The sequence below is a fragment of the Ostrea edulis genome, chromosome 10, assembly GCF_947568905.1.
Source record: "Ostrea edulis chromosome 10, xbOstEdul1.1, whole genome shotgun sequence".
NCBI lineage: Eukaryota > Metazoa > Mollusca > Bivalvia > Ostreida > Ostreidae > Ostrea > Ostrea edulis.
In genome coordinates this window covers 18,054,440-18,076,524 of record NC_079173.1, presented here as the reverse complement: position 1 = coordinate 18,076,524, position 22,085 = coordinate 18,054,440, and the positions used below count along the sequence as shown (strand labels likewise).

The 22,085-nt window shown below is 35.5% G+C and overlaps 2 protein-coding genes and 1 long non-coding RNA gene across 4 annotated transcripts in view; 1 reads left to right on the top strand and 2 right to left on the bottom strand.

The window, feature by feature from the left end:
• Positions 1-22,085, bottom strand: part of LOC125665230 (apolipoprotein L3-like) — a 73,300-nt gene that overhangs the window by 35,387 nt on the left and 15,828 nt on the right. The gene's annotated exons all lie outside the window — the stretch shown is intronic.
• Positions 37-20,520, bottom strand: LOC130046621 (apolipoprotein L3-like). Its single transcript, XM_056152154.1, has 2 exons — positions 20,065-20,520; positions 37-2,458 (listed from the first exon to the last, which is right to left on the bottom strand). Exon 2 carries the CDS (start codon positions 2,437-2,439, stop codon positions 1,591-1,593), a length of 849 nt encoding a protein of 282 aa, XP_056008129.1. The 5' UTR covers positions 2,440-2,458; positions 20,065-20,520; the 3' UTR covers positions 37-1,590.
• LOC125674603 (uncharacterized) lies at positions 3,132-15,227 on the top strand. Its single transcript, XR_008799404.1, has 2 exons — positions 3,132-7,633; positions 12,453-15,227. It is a non-coding gene; the product is annotated as an uncharacterized LOC125674603 (long non-coding RNA).

Genomic DNA, 22,085 nt, shown 5'->3' with positions numbered 1-22,085 from the left:
AAGAGATTGCTTAAAAGATCTATTCAAATATTGATCCTGTGTGTATAATAAATTTATTTGTATGCATTGCAATAAGATGATAGACTTACATTGAACAGTCCCTCAAGATAAACAGATCAGGGACACAAACGTGAACACTGAAATATATGACTCCAACCAAAACAACGTTTTCTTTATTTCTGAAATTGACATCCTAAAATATCTTTATATAGTCTACATATCTATGTATATAGGGTATCGTTTCAAGGCTCGGAGATAGAAAACACACAAGGAGTTGGATATAAATGATATCAAACCACAAATCATGGGATATTCTTTTTATCAGATCTTAATCCTCCGGCTATTAATTAACGTTAGTGTATTGTTGGAACCTTTGCTTCCAGACATTTTATAAACAAACTACGTAAAATTGACGCTTGTTTGTGATGTCACAAACGGTTTAGGAAAGCAAAGTGCAATACGCAGTTGTGTTAAGTAGAGCCATTGAAATATTTTAAAGAAAAAAAGCATTATAAACAGATCAATTTTTGAAAAATTCTGTACACACAACCTTTTCATACAAAAAAAATATGTATATATAATTAAGTGCATAGTGACCTTCCATACATTTTTCACCAGACCGACGGTCTCTACATCAGCTGTATATCACGTGATCAAATATCAAGATAAAATCGTACCGTGTATGTATAAATCGTTCCATTGGCACGATATCCAGATATCAATGCAAGTTGAAGTTAATATTACTTCAAAACATATTAATTTTTTAATTTGAAAAGTGCTGAGAGCAAGTTTATCGTGACTTGTAACATGTCTAATTTTTGCATTGAACAAGCAAGATGCGGCGATTTTTGCATATACGAAGTTGAATCTAGCCCGAAAAACATGTTTTCTGTTGAAGCCACAACTTGCTCCCCTAACTTTCCTTTTGCACTGAAGTTCACATGTCTCATAAATCAAACATCTTTCACTCAAAAACCTCGGGGTGTCGTGCCAATGATGAAATTTGTATGTACGGAAACCCTGTATATGCAAATTAGTTCATTGTGAAAGTCACAATATACATGTAGATTAGGGGCGATATCAAGATCACAATATAATATGGATATTACTTTAGCATGTATGTTATATATAGAAGAAATTGAAAACATTTCAATATCAAAGAGAATTAATATAACCCATTTGACAGAAACTTTTACACAATTGCGGTTTATTGTTTGACAGCGGTGGTAAATAACGAAAAAAATATTTTGACATTTCCAACCGCAAAAGGAATGTAGATATGTACGTCATGACCTTCATCATGACGTATTTGTCATTGTTACGTCATGTAATGTGCCAGTGCGGTAAAGTACATGTTTTACAGCACTGGTATTTATGAGGAAAGCCTTAACTCAGCCGCGTAATTAAAATTGATGTGATCGGTGATCTCCACTGGATAGAGGAGTAAACGTGTTAAATCATCATATTGAACATCTATACGTTGTTTGTACATGAATTAAATGTCTTTCTAATGGATGGGCCACTGCGGATTACATTGTATTTTAGCCCAAAACTAGAATAATGGACTTCTATAATAAGATCATTAAAAAATCAATCAAAACAATTGCTTAAAACATCATATTCTTCTTCCAAATTTTTGATAACCTTCTCAAGTTTCTCGGCTTCGCTACAGAGCTTTCCCTTTTCCATTTTTGACAAATCGACTGCATTGTAAATCAGTGATCCAAGATCGATAACTATTCCAATAGCGACAAGAACGCTCAGGGCCTCAGCTGACAGTTTGGCAGCGCCTTTAGAGACATCCTTCATTGCCGAGGGTACCAAGTCGCCCAATTCACTACTAAGACTTAAAATTCTGGCAACCTCATCTGTATTTCCGGCTATTCTATATACATCAGCAGCTCTGGAGTTTACCACTAACTCTGATATTCCTCTCGCAAGCATCACTGCACCTCCAGTACGCTTCATTCCATCCCATATCTGAGAAATTTCAAATTCGTTCTTTCCTTTTATTTTCAGCTTGAATTCATCGACCTGCTCCATGAGTTCTCCCACTAAACGTTTCATTTTCTTAGAGGATGTGTTGTGATTTTCCAGACTCGTTTTCGCTTCATTACATTTACTTTTGACGATTCCAATTTTCACAACCCCATGAGCAACTCCTGCAACACCAGATGTCACTCCTGCAGCAATACCAGCTACCGTTAATCCCAGAGAAGCTCCGAAGGTGAATGGAGCCGTCACGATTCCAGCTATTGCCAGGCCCCCACCGACAAGACCGACACTTGAATACGTAATAGATCCAATAGAATGAATCTTCGCCTGTCTCTGGACTTCGTCTTTGATACTTGTTAATTCTGTAATGACCCGTTTTCGCTCTGGTGCCCATGTATCCGAGAAGTAAGTCTTGGCTGCTTTGAAGGATTTGAATTTCTCCATCAATCGACTGTATTCAGACCTATAAAACAATTGATGCCCAATCTTGTGAAATATAATTACCTTCTTTATGTTCCTTTTGAAAGATATCTACATAAACAGAACATGGCACGAGCCTTGTTTATATAGCAAGGAATTCTGAGCTTTGTTTCTCTCTTGTAACGTGACAACTGACATTAAAATTTTTGCTGACCATTAGAAATACCCTAGTTAAGCATTACAAATATTAAAATTGGAGAAATTTGAAAAAAATCAGTTCAAATCGTGTCCATGCTCCTTTAAGTATCTTTTATTTTCAAAGTCTTGAAAGATTCACACTTCTTGCAACATATAACAGTGATTGCTGTATCGAAATGTCAACAATTGATAGCTTGTCAATAAAAATGTCCAGATTCATGTGAAATCAGAAATATGATATGTGTGGCAATACCATTATACTAGTTACGTCCAGTTTTACATCTTTTTGCAAGATTGCAATTAATCTTGTATTGTGATTTCAGGGACATATATTTTGATCGCCTGTTATTGTTTTCTTAACTATTGGTGTTTTTTATTATAAATTTCACTTTTAAACCCATTTTTAGATTTCAACAAAACATTTAGCGCATTGGTCACGTGATCAGAGTATATATATATATACATATATATATATATATATATGCGCGCGCGCGCGCGTGCGTGCGTGCGTGTGTGTGTGTGTGTGTGTGTGTGTGTGTGTGTGTGTGTGTGTTTGTAAGCCCTGTCAATTGAACCAGTGAATAAGAAGGCACACGTGTAAATCAACACGGGGTCGGTCAAAGGAACACGAAAATGGTGGTGTTCAGTTGGATTTTTATAAAAATCAGCATAAAATCATTAAATAGTTCATCTACCATCAAAATCCTGAAGTGTTTACTTAACAGGATTTATGAGATGTGTGTAACAGGTGTGTAAAGATTTAGCACTCGTCCATCTTTTTTCCTTGCGAGCATGGCTTACACACTTTCGAAGTGCGCATGCTCTGTTTTGAATGACGTAATTTGTGATGTCATCATAATGGAGTTTTCCAGGGAAAGAAGTTGGCCCATCTGAGGTAAGTAAACACGGTTGAAAGAAAATGTTTGCATATTAACAATGAGTTTTTTATTAGATAGACTGATTAAATGGTGTTTCATACCGATCGTGTTATGTACAAGCGACAGAGTACCCGAGTTACTGAAAATTCCGATGATGAAAGTGATATATCTAGTACGTGAACTGTTTGGGTTTTTTTCTAAAATTTAATCTTTGCAGTTAATGTACTCTGTATACTAAAAATTCATATTGATTTTGGATAGAATTTCACATTTAAAAACAAATAGATATGCGCCAAGTCCTTAGGAATCTACCCCACCCCCACCCCTCCAAACGGGACTTTTTTTTGGATGATTGGACCGTATCCCCCTTTTCATCTGTCTCCCTACTTTGAAGTTTTTTTCCCAACGCCATGACATAAATAAATAAATAAATAAAATGCAAAAATAAAAACGAAAGATAAATATGTATTCGGATTGGCATGTTCCACTTTGTCCGGGTTGAAATCCCCGAGGATGCAAATGTACATTACGCCGCACTGTTTGCAGTACGTACATGGTACAGGTGTACCGCATAGGTATGTAGCTACTAAGACTATAAACCAAACAGAATATCATATGTAAAACTATTACTCTGAATGCATTTTACTTGTTTACAATGTAGCCTGTCGGGGTGTGGTGCATGTCACACGCGTTGTTTACACGTGCACTTTAGGTGGCAGTGGAGGAAATTCGAACCATGTATGGATTATTGTCTCCTGATAACTTTGGCAGTTAACTTTTGATTTCAATCTACTTTTTAAGAATAATATAACCCTCGCTAATCATTGCCAAGCTGCATTTCGATCTTGGCAGAATGATCTTCAGCTACAATTCAAAATTAAGGGGTGATGTTGTGTACTAAGTTTTTCTTGATTGTTTACATCTGTGACTGTTTATGTGATGTATCAACTGATCAAGCTGTACAGTGTCATGACATATAGTGGCATAGCTTCCATTTATGTACTTGCGCATCATTTTGTCAGAAGAAGAAAATTCTAAAATGATAATTAAGATTTTTAACATGTATATGAATATACATGTATGTGTATGTTTGATTTTAGTATAATACCTGTAGAGAATATTTCAGTAGTATGAAGTGCCACACATTTAGACGCATGCATGTGGTGTTTAAAGGTCTCATCTGAAAGACCAGCAACTTTCTCTTTTGAATGCTAAATATGATGATGGAGCATTCACCTCACTACCTACATTTTCACCCTAAATAAAGTACAAGCATGGCTCGAAACCATGATTTCTTGATCCTGTTACCAGTCTTCACGAAAAACTTTGTAAAGCACAGGCCCTTCGGGCCTCCCAGTATAATAATTGTGCAAGCCCGAACAATATTTTGCAGGCCCAAAATGTTTATTTTCTAATTTGATCTCTTGTTATTTGCTGATTCTACTCTATAGACACATGCACAGTTCTTTTACTGTAGGAAAATACAGGTCAAGATGATCATAGTTAAAGATCAACTGACATTAAAAGGATTATATTATTTTTCAACATATTAATCCAGTATATGCGAAAGTTTTTGGACCACACAGGACATTCGGTCCAGTGTAATCAATGAACACACCGGACCGAACCAAATTTTGTCAGACCGAAAAACCTAATGTAAAAAAGTGAAACACGTGAAAATGCAAAACCAAGGGAATCTTATTTATTATACTAGTAATACTATTCCAGGAATCCTTCCCGTATAATACTTTAGACAGTCCATGCGGTTTTAATCAATTCATTTACGTATTTGGATGTGTGCTATTTTTTTTACTTATAACAAACTCCGCATCAAGATAGTAAAGCTCAAAACCGGACATTGAGACATCTGACATTCCGGTCCGGTGTAAAAAATGATGCATCGGACCTGAGGCACTGCACATCGGTCAGGTCCGACAGTCCGATGTCTTTCGCATAGACTGATTAATCTCGCAGATACATCAGCAGCTCATGTTCAACTCTGTTTTGTATACACCACGTACAAAACATTTTTTAAATGTTAGCCAAGGCCTACCCTCGCAGTGTTCGAAATTGGTTTAAAACTTGGTATAGACCACAGGTCTATGCCAAAATAAGATGACTTAGACGTACCTCATCGAATTGGCATAGACCACAACATTGAAAAAATAATAACACAAATTTAAAACATTTTCATTTACTTCTAATATACTTGGAAAGTGTATTTTCTTTCCATTTCTGTAATATCATCCTTTCCTCATAATGTTTATCAGACGTCGACTGACCATGCAAGGCCCTCTTGGATAACTTTAATTATTGCTTTAAATCTAGAAAATTGGCATAGACAATTTGGTCTATCTCAATTACAGTTGGCATAGACCAGTGCCATTTGACATATACTCGGTCTATGGTTAATTTTGAACACTGCCCTCGGTCCAATGGGGCATGAATTTTCGTTTTTTTTCTCCTCGTACGACAGTTTTTTTTTTGGTTTTTTTATCGGATGGTTGTGATTGTGAAATACGCTTGGGTGGTTTTGAATTTCCCGGACGAGCCCCCTCCCTATACTTCAGAAAAGGCAGCATGGTTGATAATTTTTCTATGCGAAATTTGACTACTAAGTCATGACATTTAGTCTGAGTCAATCTCACGCTTTATTTGTAATATATACAGAACATATAAGAAAACATTTACAGGCCCATCGGACTCCAGGGTTTAATATTTTAAGAAGCCCGATCCCGATTTTACTGGCCTCGGGCATCAGGCCACTGGTTAATGTCGAAAACTGTGTTACCACTGAGCTACCATGACCAATTTTTATACGCCCGTCTTAAGACGGGACGTATTATGGTATGGCGTGTCTGTCCGTCCGTCTGTTAGCTTTTTCGTGTCCGACCCGTAACTTAAATACTACAAGGCCTAGAATCATCAAACTTTGTCTGTAGATACATCTTGGGTAGAAGGTATGTCGCACATTAAAACCAGGTCACTGTGACTTTTCATTAAGAAGATATGGCCATATATGGCAAAAACTTGTCCAGCTCATAACTTGAAAACTATTAGACCTAGAATCACCAAAATTGGTCAACTAATGCATCTTAGGTAGAAGGTGTGTCGCATCCTACTTTAAGGTCACTGTGACATTTAATTAAGGTGATATAAAAAAAAATGTTTTAATGGGTACTATCTATACTGTTAACAATATGTGACGGGCGTATCATGTGCCATGACGGTGCACTTTATTTAACATGAATTCATAGCTAAAAAAAAATTATTACTAATTTTTTGGTTAATTCCATAAATATATTATTCCGCTCTCTAGACACAATTCTGGGTTACCCCCCTGCCTTTGGGGGTATAAGCACCTCATTTCTTTCAGAATGGCACAATGTCAGGAGAGCTTTTGTTATTTGTTATACTCTTAATGTTGATGGCATGCATCTATGAACAACAGGATAATTTTTTAGATTATTATTTCTGATATCATATTTGTAAATTGTTTATGAGGGGTTGTTAAAAGTTTGTGGACAAAAGGACGCACTTATTAAAAATTCAGAGTTATCGTAAGTGAAAAATATAGGAGATGTGTAACAAGATTGTATATTTGAAGATTTTAATTTTAATTAATTTTTATAAGTATTGATTTCAGATACATGTATGACATTGCATGCTTGGGGGGGGGGGGGGGGGGGGGGGGGCTACAGTTAGATAATATTCTGGTCAGCACATTCGATAAACTACATGGAATTCATTAAATCACTTCTTTTTCTTTCAGTGGTCTTCAACTTTTAATCTCCAAGAAGGAAATGTAATTAAAAGATGAATAAAGTATCCCTAAGAATACCAGAAGAAAGGCTATGTGTTGAGAAAAACAGCCCTTCCTCAGTACCTCAGAACTAGATGATAGCCCTTAATTGTTACTTTATGCTGAATATGACACAGTATAGAAGATCTGATCATGAAGAAGTAACACCATTGATACACTTGCCAACTGCCAAAATTACTTTCTGATAGTATGACGAGATTAGAAGATATCATGGTGTAGTCATGACACAAACTGCAAATCAAAGAATTGTCTTCCCCAGAGGATGAACAGAGCACGATGGCTTCACATGGATAACATTTCCTTTCGAGTTTTGAAATTAGTAAGTATACAAAATATTTTAGGCCACATAGGCCCAAAAAAAAAATTTTGTTTTAGGTCGCCTCTGATTTTTAAAAAAAGGGTTGGTAGGTAGGTTTATTTTATTTTTTTTTAAATATTTTTTTTTTATAAAAATAAATAAGTGCCTTCGAATCAATGAAAATTTTATAGTTAAAGTTGTAATATAATGTGTTTAACAGATAAAAAATGGGTTCAGAGCACAATGTTTAATTGACAAAATACACAGTATGTGATGGAGTTTTAATATTACAATTATAGATGTCTTGGCATTTCGGGTAATAGTTCGTATATCGATGAATTGAAATCGGAAAATTGAAAAAAATTAATAGGGTCAGTGGATATATTTAGGGTCGGGCAGGCGACCTGAAACAAACACATTTTTTATTTTGTCCTAGTCATAAAATTATTTTTTAGATTTTCATCTTTGTTTGGAAATAAAAATGGGCAGGTGGTTGGAGTTTATTTTTATGCCCCCCTTTGAAAAAGAGGGGGCATATTGTTTTGCACCTGTTGGTCGGTCTGTCGGTCGGTCTGTAGACCATGTGTTGTCCGCTCAATATCTTGAGAACCATTCACTTGATGATAATGATATTTCATATGTGGGTTAGCAGGGTTTGACATTTACTTTCTTGAGCACTAGACCAGTCGGGCTACTTCAAATAATATTTACTAGACCTGACCTTACATCCACTAGCCCTGACCAACTTTCCAGAGAAAAGAAACCCTAATGGTTTCTCCATATTTAAGTACTTAATTCAAATGACAAACGTTAAGTTTAAACTAAAACGTACTTAATTGTCTCAAAAACATCTTTAGTCTCGTCATTCAATTTGGTGCTTTTATTTTCAAACTTCCCAATCTACTCCTTTTTTTTTTCTCGGAACATCCTTCCTTGAGGACGAGAAGTCGAGACATTCCCGCACATGTGTCAACAACGAAAAATGGCTATTTACGATTTAATTTATTCATTTGATACAGGCAACGAAATTAAGGGGAAATACTCGCTAAATGCGAGTTAAAAATTGAATTTGCGAGTAAAAAATCACATTAGTCAAGTGATCGCAACTTTTTGCGAGTGAAAAAACCCCAATCTTTTTCCCGGATTTCCTCGGTTTATTGGCTGTACTTTGAAGTTTACAATAATCTTGTCTTGTGCATAGAAACTCTTTACAGAATGAATATACAAGTATTGAAAAAGTAAACGTGGATCGAATAAATAGGTCATCTCAGTCGATGGCCTACTTCATACACACTTCGGATGTCTCAGAGACGTCTGATTTAAATAGCAAGCATATTGATCTCGTCCGTGTCTATATAAAACAACACATGACAGTGTGTCACCATTTCACGCGGTGTCCTTCTGTACTCTATAGTCATACACTTCGAGTTCGCGGGGTTTTCTTTTCAACTAGAATTTTTTTAGATGAAATTTCCAAAAGTTTTGAACATATAGTTTAAATTGGCGCAAACAGTCTTCAAGATTTCAATCCACATGATGCTGTTAATAGGTGGTAGATCTCTGGACAGCGAGTACGCCGCACAAGTGTACCATATGACCCGCACCATGTATGTTGTCTGATAATTCATTGAATTTTAAATGAAAGAATTCGCAATCTTATTTTTATTATTGCACTTTAAAGGAGATTTTAAAAGATTTTCCCAAAATTTTGATAAAGAGACATGCTTGTTTTCTTAAATTCATGTAAAACAGTAATCGATTGAAAAATGCTAGTAAAAGCTCAATTTTGCTAGTTGGAAAATAATCCACTAGCTAAAATTTGCTAGTGGTGAAAAAAGTTAATTTCGATCCCTGTGATAGACACTTTCTTATATTCAATTAAAATAAACTGGGGTTTTTTTCAAATGAAAATAAATTCAGTTTATATATATTTATCCGAAATATAACTTTACACCCATTAACAAAGAGTAAATGTCGTAAAACATCACTTCCGACAGCGACTATGTATTCGAACTAAAAATAGAGATTTTGTCATCACGCGGTTCAAAATTGCTCGCAAACTCTTTACAGTTATTTTTTAAAGTTAAAAATAAGATATCTTATGGTTTAAAATAAAGTTCCTTGTTTATTTTTTCAACATGACCAGTCGGACTAGTAAATCGACATTTTACCCGACCGGACCTATCATTTAGTAGACTCGGTCGGTCGGACGTGACTTAGTGTCAAACCCTGGTTAGTTATGAGTAGAAGAGGATCCTTATTGTTTTTCAGGTCCAAAGGTCAAGGGTCAATCTACTCTGGACATAGGAATATAATGTCCGCTCAATATCTTGAGAACCCTTTGCTTGAAAGACATCAAACTTGACACACTGGTACATCCTAAGAAGTAGATGACCCCTATTGATTTTAAGGTCATATGGTCAAAGGTCAAGGGTCAAACTGGGCATGGGAATATACTGACCATTCAATGTCTAGAGAACCCTTTGCTTGACAGACATCAAACTTGGTACACCAGTACATCTTCAGAAGAAGATGACCCCTATTGATTTTGAGGTCACATGGTCAAAGGTCAAGGGTCAAACTGGACATAGGAATATACTGTCCGTTCAATATATTGAGAACCCTTTTCTTGACAGACATCAAACTTAGTACACTGATATGTCTTCAGGAGAAGATGACCCCTATTGATTTTGAGGTCACACGGTCAAAGGTCACACTGGACATAGGAATATATTGTCCGTTCAATATCTTGAGAACCCTTTGCTTGACAGACATCAAACTTGTTACACTAGTACGTCTTCAGGAGAAGATGACCCCTATTGATTTTGAGGTCACATGGTCAAAGATCAAGGGTAAACTGGACATAGGAATATAATGTCTGCTCAGTATCTTGAGAACCCTCTTCTTGACAGACATCAAACTTGGTACACTGATACGTCTTCAGGAGAAGATGACCCCTATTGATTTTGAGGTCACATGGTCAAAGGTCAAGGGTCACACTGGACATAGGAATATATTGTCCGTTTAATATCTTGAGAACCCTTTGCCTGACAGACATCAAACTTGTTACACTGGTACATCTTCAGGAGAAGATGACCCTTAATGATTTTGAGGTCACATGAGCAAAGGTCAAGGGTCAAACTGGACATAGGAATATACTGTCCGTTCAATATCTTGAGAACCCTTTGCTTGACAGACATCAAACTTGGTACACTGGTACATCTTCAGGAGAAGATGATCCCTATTGATTTTGAGGTCACATGTTTAAAGATCAAGGGTCAACCTGGACATTGGAATATACTGTCTGCTCAATATCTTCAGAACCCTTTGCTTGACAGACATCAAACTTTAAATAGTACACTGGTGTATATTCAGGAGAAGATGACTCCTATTGATTTTGAGGTCACATGGTCAAAGGTCAAGGGTCAAACTGGACATAGTAATATACTGTCCACTCAATATCTTGATAACCCTTTTACTTGACAGACATCAAACTTAGTACACTGGTACATCTTCAGAAGAGGATGACCCATATTGATTTTGAAGTCAAAAGTCAAAAGTTGAACTGGACATAGTAATATATTGTCTCCTATATTTTAAGAATTATTTGTTTGATTGACACGTACCAAACTTGGTACACTGGTACAGCATAAGGAGTAGATGACCCCTATTGAATTTTAGGTCACATGGTCAATTCACTCTTGACATAGGAAGATATTGTCTGCTCAATATTTTGAATTGATGATAATACTATCAATTAAATGAGGTGTGTGTATAACCCTTTTCAATTTTGCACCATGGGGGGCATATGTGTTTTACAAACATCTCTTGTTTTTTTTTTTCAGAATATATATTTCACGTTCATTATTCTCACATGTTGCTCTAGAGTGTAGATTACATCATTTTTTTTACATTGTTTTCTTTGGACAGAAAATTTCCATACAGCAATATTATAATTGTTGTTGAGTGATTTTGAAGTACATTTTCATGTAACACTGAAGTTGAACATTCTTTTTCCCTGTTGTCCGTCTGTCTGTAAACTTTCACATTTCTGACTTCTTCTCAAGAACCACTGGGCCAATTTCAACCTAACTTGACAAAAAGCATCCTTGGTGAAGGGCTTTCAAGTTTGTTCAAATAAAGGGCCACACCCCCTTTCAAAGGGAAGATCTAATTACAAAATTGCAAAAATAGGGTGGGGTCATTTAAAAATCTTCTTCTAAAGAACCACTGGGCCAGATGATGTGAAAGTTACATGAAAGCTTCCGGACAAGTGTAGATTGAAGTTTGTTCAAATCATGACCCCCTGGGGTAGAATAGGGCCACACTAGGTGATCAAAGTTTTACATGTACAAATATATAGGGAAAATCTTCACAAGAAGTAGGAAAATAACAAGGCCAGTAAAATACAAATTTACGTAAAGGCTTCCTGAAATAGTGCAGATTCAAGTTTGTCATAATCATGCCTCCCAGGGAAGGTTGGCCGAGGCCACAATAGGAGATCAAAGTTTTACATTCAAATAAGTATAGAGAATTTTCAAGAACCATTAGGCCAGAGCAGTTTACATTTACATGAAAGCTTCCTGACATACAGCTCTGTAGTGCAGATTCAAGTTTGTAAAAATAAAATTTCCAAAAGGTGTCGCTGTGTTTGGTGTAATTTTTGTTCGTTCTGCACAAACTAGCTCATTCAGCTTGACACAGCCTAGGTAATTTACAGTTGATCATTTGATAAACACTTACTTTGTAGAAATAGAAATTATGATTTTTATCTATTTATACATTTATTGCTATTTCTATGAAGACCTTTTACTAATCACTTCTCTAAATATTTTTGCAGATTTGTCAGAATGTTATGCATCGTTATCAACAGAAAAGAACTTCATAGGTAGACCAAAGCTGACATGGGATGAGATCCTAGAACAAGACCTAGAGTTTACAGGATTGGATAGGATCAATCCACTGGGTCGCCAAGTGTGGAAGTACAAACTTCAACCTCGACAGGACAGCCAGGCCTCACCCTTGCAAAAAGATTAATTTGGCCTGGATAGTCAAAATGAGTGATGATGATTGATATCAAGGTCTGACACTGGAAGCTCAGTAAGGGTAGATGCTGGCAATGGAGCTGTTTAGCAATAAAACAAACAAGTTTAACATTAAACATGTTTGTATACTTTTTTGGCTCACCTGAGCCAAAGGCTCAAGTGAGCTTTTCTGATCACCTTTGCCTGTCGTCTGTCTGTTTATAAACTTTTCACATTTTCATTTTCTTCTCCAGAGTGAACCACTGGGCCAGTTTCAATCAAACTTGGTATGCATCATCAATAGATAAAGGGTATTCAAGTTTATTCATATAAAGGGTCATGCACCCTTCAAAAAGGAAATAATCATGGAAATGCAAAAATAGGGTGGGGTCATTTAAAAAACCTTTTCAAGAACCACTGGACCAGGAAAGTTGAATTCACACGAAAGGTTCCTGTTTTGTGCAAATCATGGTCTCTGGGGGTAGGGTGGGGTCACAATAGAGAATCAAAGTTTTACATTCATATATAGTGCATATTCAAGTTTGTAAAAAGCTCACAGGGGTAGGGTGGGGGTCACAATAGGGGATTTAAGTTTTACATGTGAAATATATACAAGGAAAATCTTTTAAAATCTTCTCCTCAAAAACTAGATGCAGAACCGTAGCTCTTTGAAAAGAGAGCTTCAGATGAACCCCTTATAAAAAAAACTTCAATTTATGGCAGAGAAAAAAAGTGCATGTTTAAGTCCCTCTATCACTGCATTCCTGCATCGCTGTGTCATGAATTTAATATTAAATAATTCCCAACATATTTTCCCACTATACTTGTTTCCAAACATACTTTCAAATATTTTCTAAACCCACATATAACCCCAAAACAGCTTCAAGTGATTTCAATTTCTTTGTTGATGTAGCCGTGTTAAGTAGCCTGTCAATTTGAACCCCAGTTCATTTCCATACTCATACTCATTTTGAAACATAATGTCTGTGTGAACTAATATCCTCACAAACATTTTTAGTGAAATATTTTGGATGAAATCATCCCAGTTGGGTTAAATACTTATTATTCAAATACTGTAGGTTTGAATATTGAACTAATCTCACAGCTTTCTTAAGTTTGGTCCCCATCCCCACCAGTCTGTTTTTACGCTTAACTATTGAAATGGGGTGTAAGGGATCAGACTAGGCTTTTATAGCATTATCAATTTTCAAAAGCTTTAGAAAAATTATACAATTTTAGGTCACTTGAGTAAACTCAGATGACATATTGCTATTGATCTGCATCTGTTGTAGTCCGTCGACATTAACAATTGAACATTTTTAACTAAATTCTATAACTGAAAGATGAAGATACCGCACAGCGATCAATCTACGATTCAAATAACGGAATTCTTTTCAAATTTAGTATGAAGCACACAAATTTACATTAAACCTTCTTGACATAGTGCATATTCAAGTTTGTTAAAATCATTTCCCCGGGAGTTATGGTGTGGTAACAATAGGGGGTCAAAGTTTTATATGCTAGCTGATATAAAGGAAAATTCTTTAAAGATATCTCTTGAACTATTTAAGCTAGGGCTTTCATATCTTGTATATACAATTTTTATGGCAAAACAAATCTGACTTATTCAGTATGTCCTGAACTACATTGTGTTTAAGGTAGATCTTTCATATATATTATATATTATGAATTTCTTATGATAAAACCTTTCATCTTGTTGAGGAGCCTCTCACCTCTGGTTGGCGCGGGTTTGAATCCTGCTCGCACCGGTAATTGAGAAAGTTTCCCAGTTTACTCTCGGAAGGTCGGTGGTCTCTTCCCAGGTACGTTGTATCTGGGTTCTCTCTTCCACCAATAAAAACTGGGCACCACCAGATAACTGAAAAATTGTTGAGTGTGGCGGAAAACAGTTAAAACAATCAATCATATTATGTTATTTGACCTTGTGACCCTGAATTCTGAGTTTGACATACTTTTAAGAAAGTATAACATATTAAGTATATCCAGGACTATTTTAGATAGGGCTTTTATGTTTTGTATATTGATTACTTATGGCAAGGTCTTTCATATCATACCAAGACCTACGACTTTTTACCTTGGTCTTATCCAGAACAGCAATATCATGCTAGTCATATCTTTGTCTTATATGATTTCATTTTAGTAATGTTGTGTTCTTTAGAGCTAGGTTTGGGTCACATCATTCATGAGAATAAAGATTGATAAAATAGCATTTAAAAATCAAAACAGCAGGGCCAAGATGACTCAGGTGAGCGATGTGGCCCATGGGCCTCTTGTTGATTTTGATATTTCTACCTATATCATTTGTATGAGAAATGGAACTCCTTTTTTTCTTTTACAAATACATGTATTATCATATGGATCCATCTTTGTTGATTATTTAATCAAAGGACATATTCAATTCATTCAATGTATTAAATGTAAATTTATGGATATGTCTGTGGTTAAATTACTTATGTATGTATGTATACATTTTTCTCGCACATGCAATTACATATATGATGTATATATATTTACTAATTGTACATGTAATATCCCCTGTTATATAATAAAATATATGACTGAGAATAAAAGACCTGCTGTTTTCATTGCTACCATGACACATTAAAAGATTAGAATAATTCAAATATCTTAATGAATTCTGTAATATATGAATTTGATATTTGTATATGATTGCCTCACTGGTGTTCAATGTGAACTTTGGTTTATTGTTTCAGTTTGCTCGATCTTTATATCAAATTAAAATTTAAGACAAATAAGGAATTATTTCCGAAATTGGTTTATATGGTACATTGTAGTAAAATAATCAAGAGTTTATTCATATGAGATAGCTAAATTTCACATGAATAACCAGTGACTGATTCTTGATTGTCAACGTTTTCACCGAACAGTTCAGAAATTACCATGGTATATGTACATACTATTAGGGGATCATAAAATTCCTTAAAGAGTGACAAATTTTTAAATATCACCTTTTCAAGGAGAAAAATCCTCTTACGTATATGAATACTATTAAGAGATTAAAAGAGAGGTGGCTAGATCACTTGTATGGTGAGATTCATTTGTGGCAAGAACTGGTATGATGTCTTGAGTCAGAAAGCACTGGAATCCACTAGGAATAGTTTTAGATCTATGGAGCGCCAAAATAACAAACTCAGATATTTGAAGATATCTTTAATTATTTGAAGATATTATTAATTCATTTCATGCACGCAACATTGCAATCAAAGATCTCTTCAAATAATTAATGATATCTTCATTTGAATTGAATTATTGATATCATTATTTATTCCGCTGAATTGATGCACACAATAATTTAATTGTTGCTCTCCTCAAATGAATTATAATTTAATGATACCAACAATAGAATTAATGCATGCTACAATTCAATTGAAGAGAGCAATAATTCATTAATGCTAACATCACTTAATGTGCGCAATAAATGGATTATTGTTCTCTTCTATTGAATTAATGATATCATTAATTAAATTGATATGTGCAATAATTATGTTAGTGAGAGTAATTATCTAATTGAGATATAATCCTTAATTAATTCGACATATCCACAACTGAATGAATGATTTCTTTAATTGAATTGTTGCTCTCTTTTTAAAAACAAAACAACGATGTGCGCATTAATTACTTATGAAATAGCCCTGTATATATAATTAAAAAGATCTATTGAATTAAAAGAGATAATCAAGTCATTCATACAGAGCTCTAAATTAATTTTTGCAAGCAATATTTCCACCACATGGATATTATTGGACTTCAATTATTTGAGCTTATGTAAAACATTAAGATTTTAAAAATCATCCTGGTGAATTTGTATTACAAAAGTCATGAGAGGACACGTCCAGTTTTTGAACAAAAACAGAAAGTAATATATTCCCTTGAATTTGGTCATCCCTGTCCTCAGTGTGTTTCAGACGTGTTTAGAAGGGGGGGGGGGTGCAACACGTTTAGCGGATATTTAGTTGTTGGCATGTGGCGGGAGCGAAACCAGGAATTATCCAAGGGGAGGACGTAATGAGTGCCTAAAGCACGAAATCTCTAAACAAAAATATCTAAGATGAAGGAAAATCGTGATTTTTGGGGGTTTTCTATTACAATTTTGTCCTCATATTTCAAAGTGAGATGATAGTCAAAATTGACATAATTTCCATGTACATATCATAAACATGTAGATATTTTTGTAACAGTATATGAAGGAATCTGGAGCAAATCCTGATTCTGAAGTTATATAAACTGGTGTTATACACCGGATTTTCAAACAATTTATGGTTTTTGCAACGTTTGATTAAAGTTTTTTGTAAGGCCACATCTATGTAGTTACATTTACACAGAATGTTCATGAAAATGTTACCTTTTGGAGTGGAATTAAGATATCGCGTAACATTTTTTTTTTTACAAAGATATCTAATTTTTATCTATATCAAAAGTCAACAAAAAACTTAAAAGTAATACAAAAAATGTATATAATTATTAATACTTGTTTTAGATCTTTTAGGCACTGCATTATACAGAATTTTGATTTTATTTATCATACTTTTTGGTTGAATTACTACCGAGTCTGGCCCGTACAGCATGTATTGACAAACGAGGGAGTCTATAATCATAGAAGTATATATATATATATATATATATATATATATATATATATATATATATATATATCAGGGAAGTTGTTGTGGCCGAGTGGACTTACGCACTGGTTTGACAATCTTGCTTGGTGGTGGGTGCCGTACGTCGCTGGTTCGACCCCGGGCTGGGGCGAAAATTTTCAGTACCTAGTTGTGATTATTTAGTGCTTTATATATATATATTATATATATATATATATATATATATATAATGATAATTATTATAAGTTATTATTACAATTAAAGTTATCATTATGGACACTACTACCCCTCCCCCGACCGGTCGCGGTAGCTCAATGGTAGAGAGTTCGCTTCGTAACCGGGAGGTCGTGAGTTCAAGCACCGTTCATCCGCAAACCCAATTTTAAGACGTTGAAATTGGTAGTGATTGCTCCTTCGCCAAACGCTCGACATTTAGAAGTGATAATCACGGATCTTTTAGATGTGACCTTATAAACGTAGACCCCTGGTCGTACATGTAGTAGGTGTTCGCACGATATTTCAAAGAACCCTCACTGCTACAACCTTGAACCCTATGGATACATTGGATAGGTACTCCGCTTAAAGCTGGTTACGTCTCAATATGAATAAAATATTCTCGACGGGACGTAAATTATATAAGCAATCAATCATCCAATCAATACTATCCCCCCCCCTTTTTTTGTTGTTGATTTTCTTAAGGCGATAATTTCAACGAAATGTGTGGATTCCCTGTCTATCCCATCCCAATTTCCATTTATGTAATCGTTTCACACTTTTTTGTAAGTTTTAGAGATTGGCCTTATGTATTTAGCGTGGTGAGAATGATTGTTTGGATGTTTCAAAGTGTTTGATTGCCCGTGTGTATCAGAGTGTTTAACTGGCTGCGTGTTTCAGAGTGTTCAATTGCCTGTGTGTAAAGGAAAGTGTTCAATTGACCGTGTGTAAAGGAAAGTGTTCAATTGACCGTGTGTAAAAGAAAGTGTTCAATCCCCTGTGTGTAAAGGAAAGTGTTCAATTGCCTGTGTGTAAAGGAAAGTGTTCAATTGACCGTGTGTAAAGGAAAGTGTTCAATTGCCTGTGTGTAAAGGAAAGTGTTCAATTGACCGTGTGTAAAGAAAAGTGTTCAATTGCCTGTGTGTAAAGGAAAGTGTTCAATTGACAGTGTGTAAAGGAAAGTGTTCACTTGATAAGCAAAAATTCAAGGAGTGAATAAAACTATATTTCACAAATTTCGACCGCAGCAATGTCTTCTATGTTGTTTTTAGTACCAAATAGTAAATTTTCGTACTAAAATACCAATAACTGTAGAAGTGTTCAGTTGCAGGTGGGGAGTTAAGGTGTTCATTTGACACGCGTTACACGTATGTGTGTGTGTGTGTGTGTGTGTGTGTGTGTGTGTGTGTGTGTGTGTGTACCATGGCCGACTTGTATCTGGGAGTGATATAATATACTACATGTACATGAAAGGTAAAGATAACGAACAGTGATCAATCTCACAAATCGCATAAACAATACAAAATAGATAGTTGGGCAAACATGGACCCCTGGACACACCAGAGGTGGGATCAGGTGCCTAAGACGAGTAAGCATCCCCTGTCGAACGGTCAAACCCGCCGTGAGCCCTATATCTTGATCAGGTAAACGGAGTTAACCGTAGTTAAAACCAGTGTGCCACGAACATATAACACCTATAAGTGTTCATGAACGTCATAATGATGCAAGTTTACGGAAAAGAAAATGGGCTCTTTTTTCTCCTATAGGTTTGAGCATTTTCAATAGGTAGAATTTATAAATATTTCATAAAAATCAATAAAGCAAATTTGTTTCTATAACACAAAAGTGATACCAAGTCCTATATCTACTAGTAATACATGTATTGAGTTATATACAATATATCCATTTTACACCCCAAATCGTCGTCCCATCCCAAATCATCACCGGCGACGATTTGAGATGACATTCCGCCCCAAATCGTCGCCCCGACAATGATTTGGGACAATATTTCACTATCATTGGGGGCGACGATTTGGGATGTACTACAGTACACCCTTATCGCCCGTCCTAAATCGTCGCTCGTCAACAGTTTATTGACGTTTTAAGGATAGATTACACATAAGTTATTTCATTGTACCCCTTCTTATATGGGGTTATATAGGTTTCACTTGGTCTGTTTGTCTGTCTTTCACTCATATCTCTGGTGTTTGTCGACCTATTGGGCTGACATTTTGTATGTAGATTACAGGTGTCCCTCTGCCATATCTCCCCAAAAATGAGAATTCTCGAACACACCGCGGGCTGTGCACAATTTTCAGCAACTCTGCAATATCTCTGGTATTTGTGAACCGATATTTTAGTTACATATGTCCCTAGTATGTGCTTCCCGTAACATGATCGTAATATTTAACGTCCTTGAAATATAAAAAGGAGACGAATGAAAATTTTAGTTAGCGAATTCTGGGATTCCCGATTACTCCCTTGTGTAAATATAGAATAGACGATGTCAAATTCTAATAAGACAAATATTTCGTGACGAGCCCCTGTGCATAAACAACAATGGCGTCACTACCACCAACAAATACAACTCTCTCAAAAGTAACAACACCACTACCAACCAAAACAACAATAACAAATACTGTGATCATAATTACTCTTTAAAAAATATACCACAGCGGTCATAGCTGGACCACAGAAGAAGATCGGCGACGATTTGGGACGTGCGACAACTTGGGATGTAGCGTATCCTTACTGTAGCTGATGCTTAGAATTTCTGAACAGGAATACTTACAGTTAATGATATATACTATTTTGACTTTTTCACAAAATATCACACGTCCATATACGGGGATCCAGTTGTTCAATTGATGTTTCGATTTCAATATTTCCTTGAAGTTGGTTATCAAACGATTGTTTTGCTTTCGGTTTTTCTAAAATGTAAATAAGAGTAGCATTTTATTTCTTCCTCGTAGTTTTATGCTTTCGTAACTGTATATTCTTGTGCATTCTTGCATGAAAGTTTTCTTTTATTTTGTATTCTTTTGTTAATCTGCGATATGTCTGTGTATATGTGTACATGCATGCTATGTGTCTTTGTCCTTGATATACTTGAATGTGATAGTCGGTTAAAAAGCTCTACAGAGCTTGTGTTTGACATGTTGAATGTATATAGTGCCGACTTTAAATAAAATTTACTTTACTTTACTTTAGGAGAAAGAGGGGGAGGGAGAGATACATGTAAAATATTCTACCTGTGATTCGGAACCGTGTCCGTAGGATATTATCACTTTAAATAACGATCTTAGGAGGGAAAGTGATAATTATTTTACCCTCGGTTTGAGGACAGACTTCTATGAGGAGTACAAAACTCTTGGTTTTACTGCATTCTATAATTAGAGGTCGCGTCATCAAGCTATGATGTGGGTAGCACGTGACATGTGTGTACATAATGGGTTTTACTGTTACGCCCCATAAACATCACATAATGGCGATACAATGACCGATACAAGATCTTAGATTAGATTAGCGGGGACAAGTGTTATGGGGACATGCCCTTACTGATATTATCTTCCTATAAAACCTTTTTTTCACATTTCGTAAGATGGAAAGAAAGTATTGGCTAAACTCTACTATATAATAACGTGTGTACATTCTTTCCTTTGCACGTTTCATTGGCACGCACGCGTGTGTGTGTGTGTGTGTTCGCGTATGTGTGTGAGAGAGAGAGAGAGAGAGAGAGAGAGAGAGAGATAGAGATAGAGAGAGATAGATAGAGAGAGAGAGAGAGAGGGATAGAGAGAGAGGGGGGGAAGAGAGAGAAAGAAAGAGAGAGAGAGTAGTGGGGGTCATGCAGGATTTTAGGACAATGACATGCATTGAACCTTAAATCTACCAATGCTAACGTATCCGTCTAAATCAGGAACCTATATAGAGCGCGCTAACTTGGTTACTCAAATTAATTATTTGTTTTGTTGTTGTTTTTTTTTTCGTTTTTTTTTTTTTTTTTTGGCAAGTTTTACACCAGTTGCTTTATTTTCATACTTTATTATACCAATGGTTTCTTAGACAATTTAATGTGTTATATTTGTAAAATATTATAATTGAGAATTATATCAATAGAAATCCCTAGCCCAGAGTCATTTGAATCAAGATAATCTTTTTTTTTTCTTCTTTTTTTTTTACTATATATATATATTTTATTTGGAAGCATACAATTTTGGTTGGGATAAAATATCCTAGGATATTTCCACTTATTCCTCACCTATGGTGCCAAGAACCCATTGGATTGGATGTATTTCTTTTTTAATTACATACGTATATATATATACACACACAGAGACATACATACACACACACACACACACACACACACTCTCTCTCTCTCTCTCTCTCTCTCTCTCTCTCTCTCTCTCTCTTTAATAACATATACTCGGCATTCTGAAATAAACGGATGTAGAGACAAGACGCATTCTGTTATACTGTGCTACTTTACATGGTGTCAGAAGTAAAAGTACTAAGTGAAACTTCTGTATGTGTATCTCTGGATATTTGTCACCATGAACAATCACGAAGATAATGCTGCTGCTGCTCCCTCTATCCCTGTCTTTGTGAATCCAAACATTCCAATACCTGGAAAACTGGATCTTAAAGGAAACCTGTGCACGAACTGGAAAAAGTTCAAGCGGATTTGGAGCAATTATGAAACAGCGTCTACTCTCAAGGAAAAAGACAAGGAGGTGAGAACTGCTACCTTTCTTACTTGCATCGGAGCTGACGGTCTGGATATTTTTATGGTCTTCAGTTTGAATCTGA

Excerpts from the sequence above, each read along its gene's own strand:
- LOC130046621 (XM_056152154.1), bottom strand. The coding sequence starts at position 2,439 with ATGGAGAAATTCAAATCCTTCAAAGCAGCCAAGACTTACTTCTCGGAT.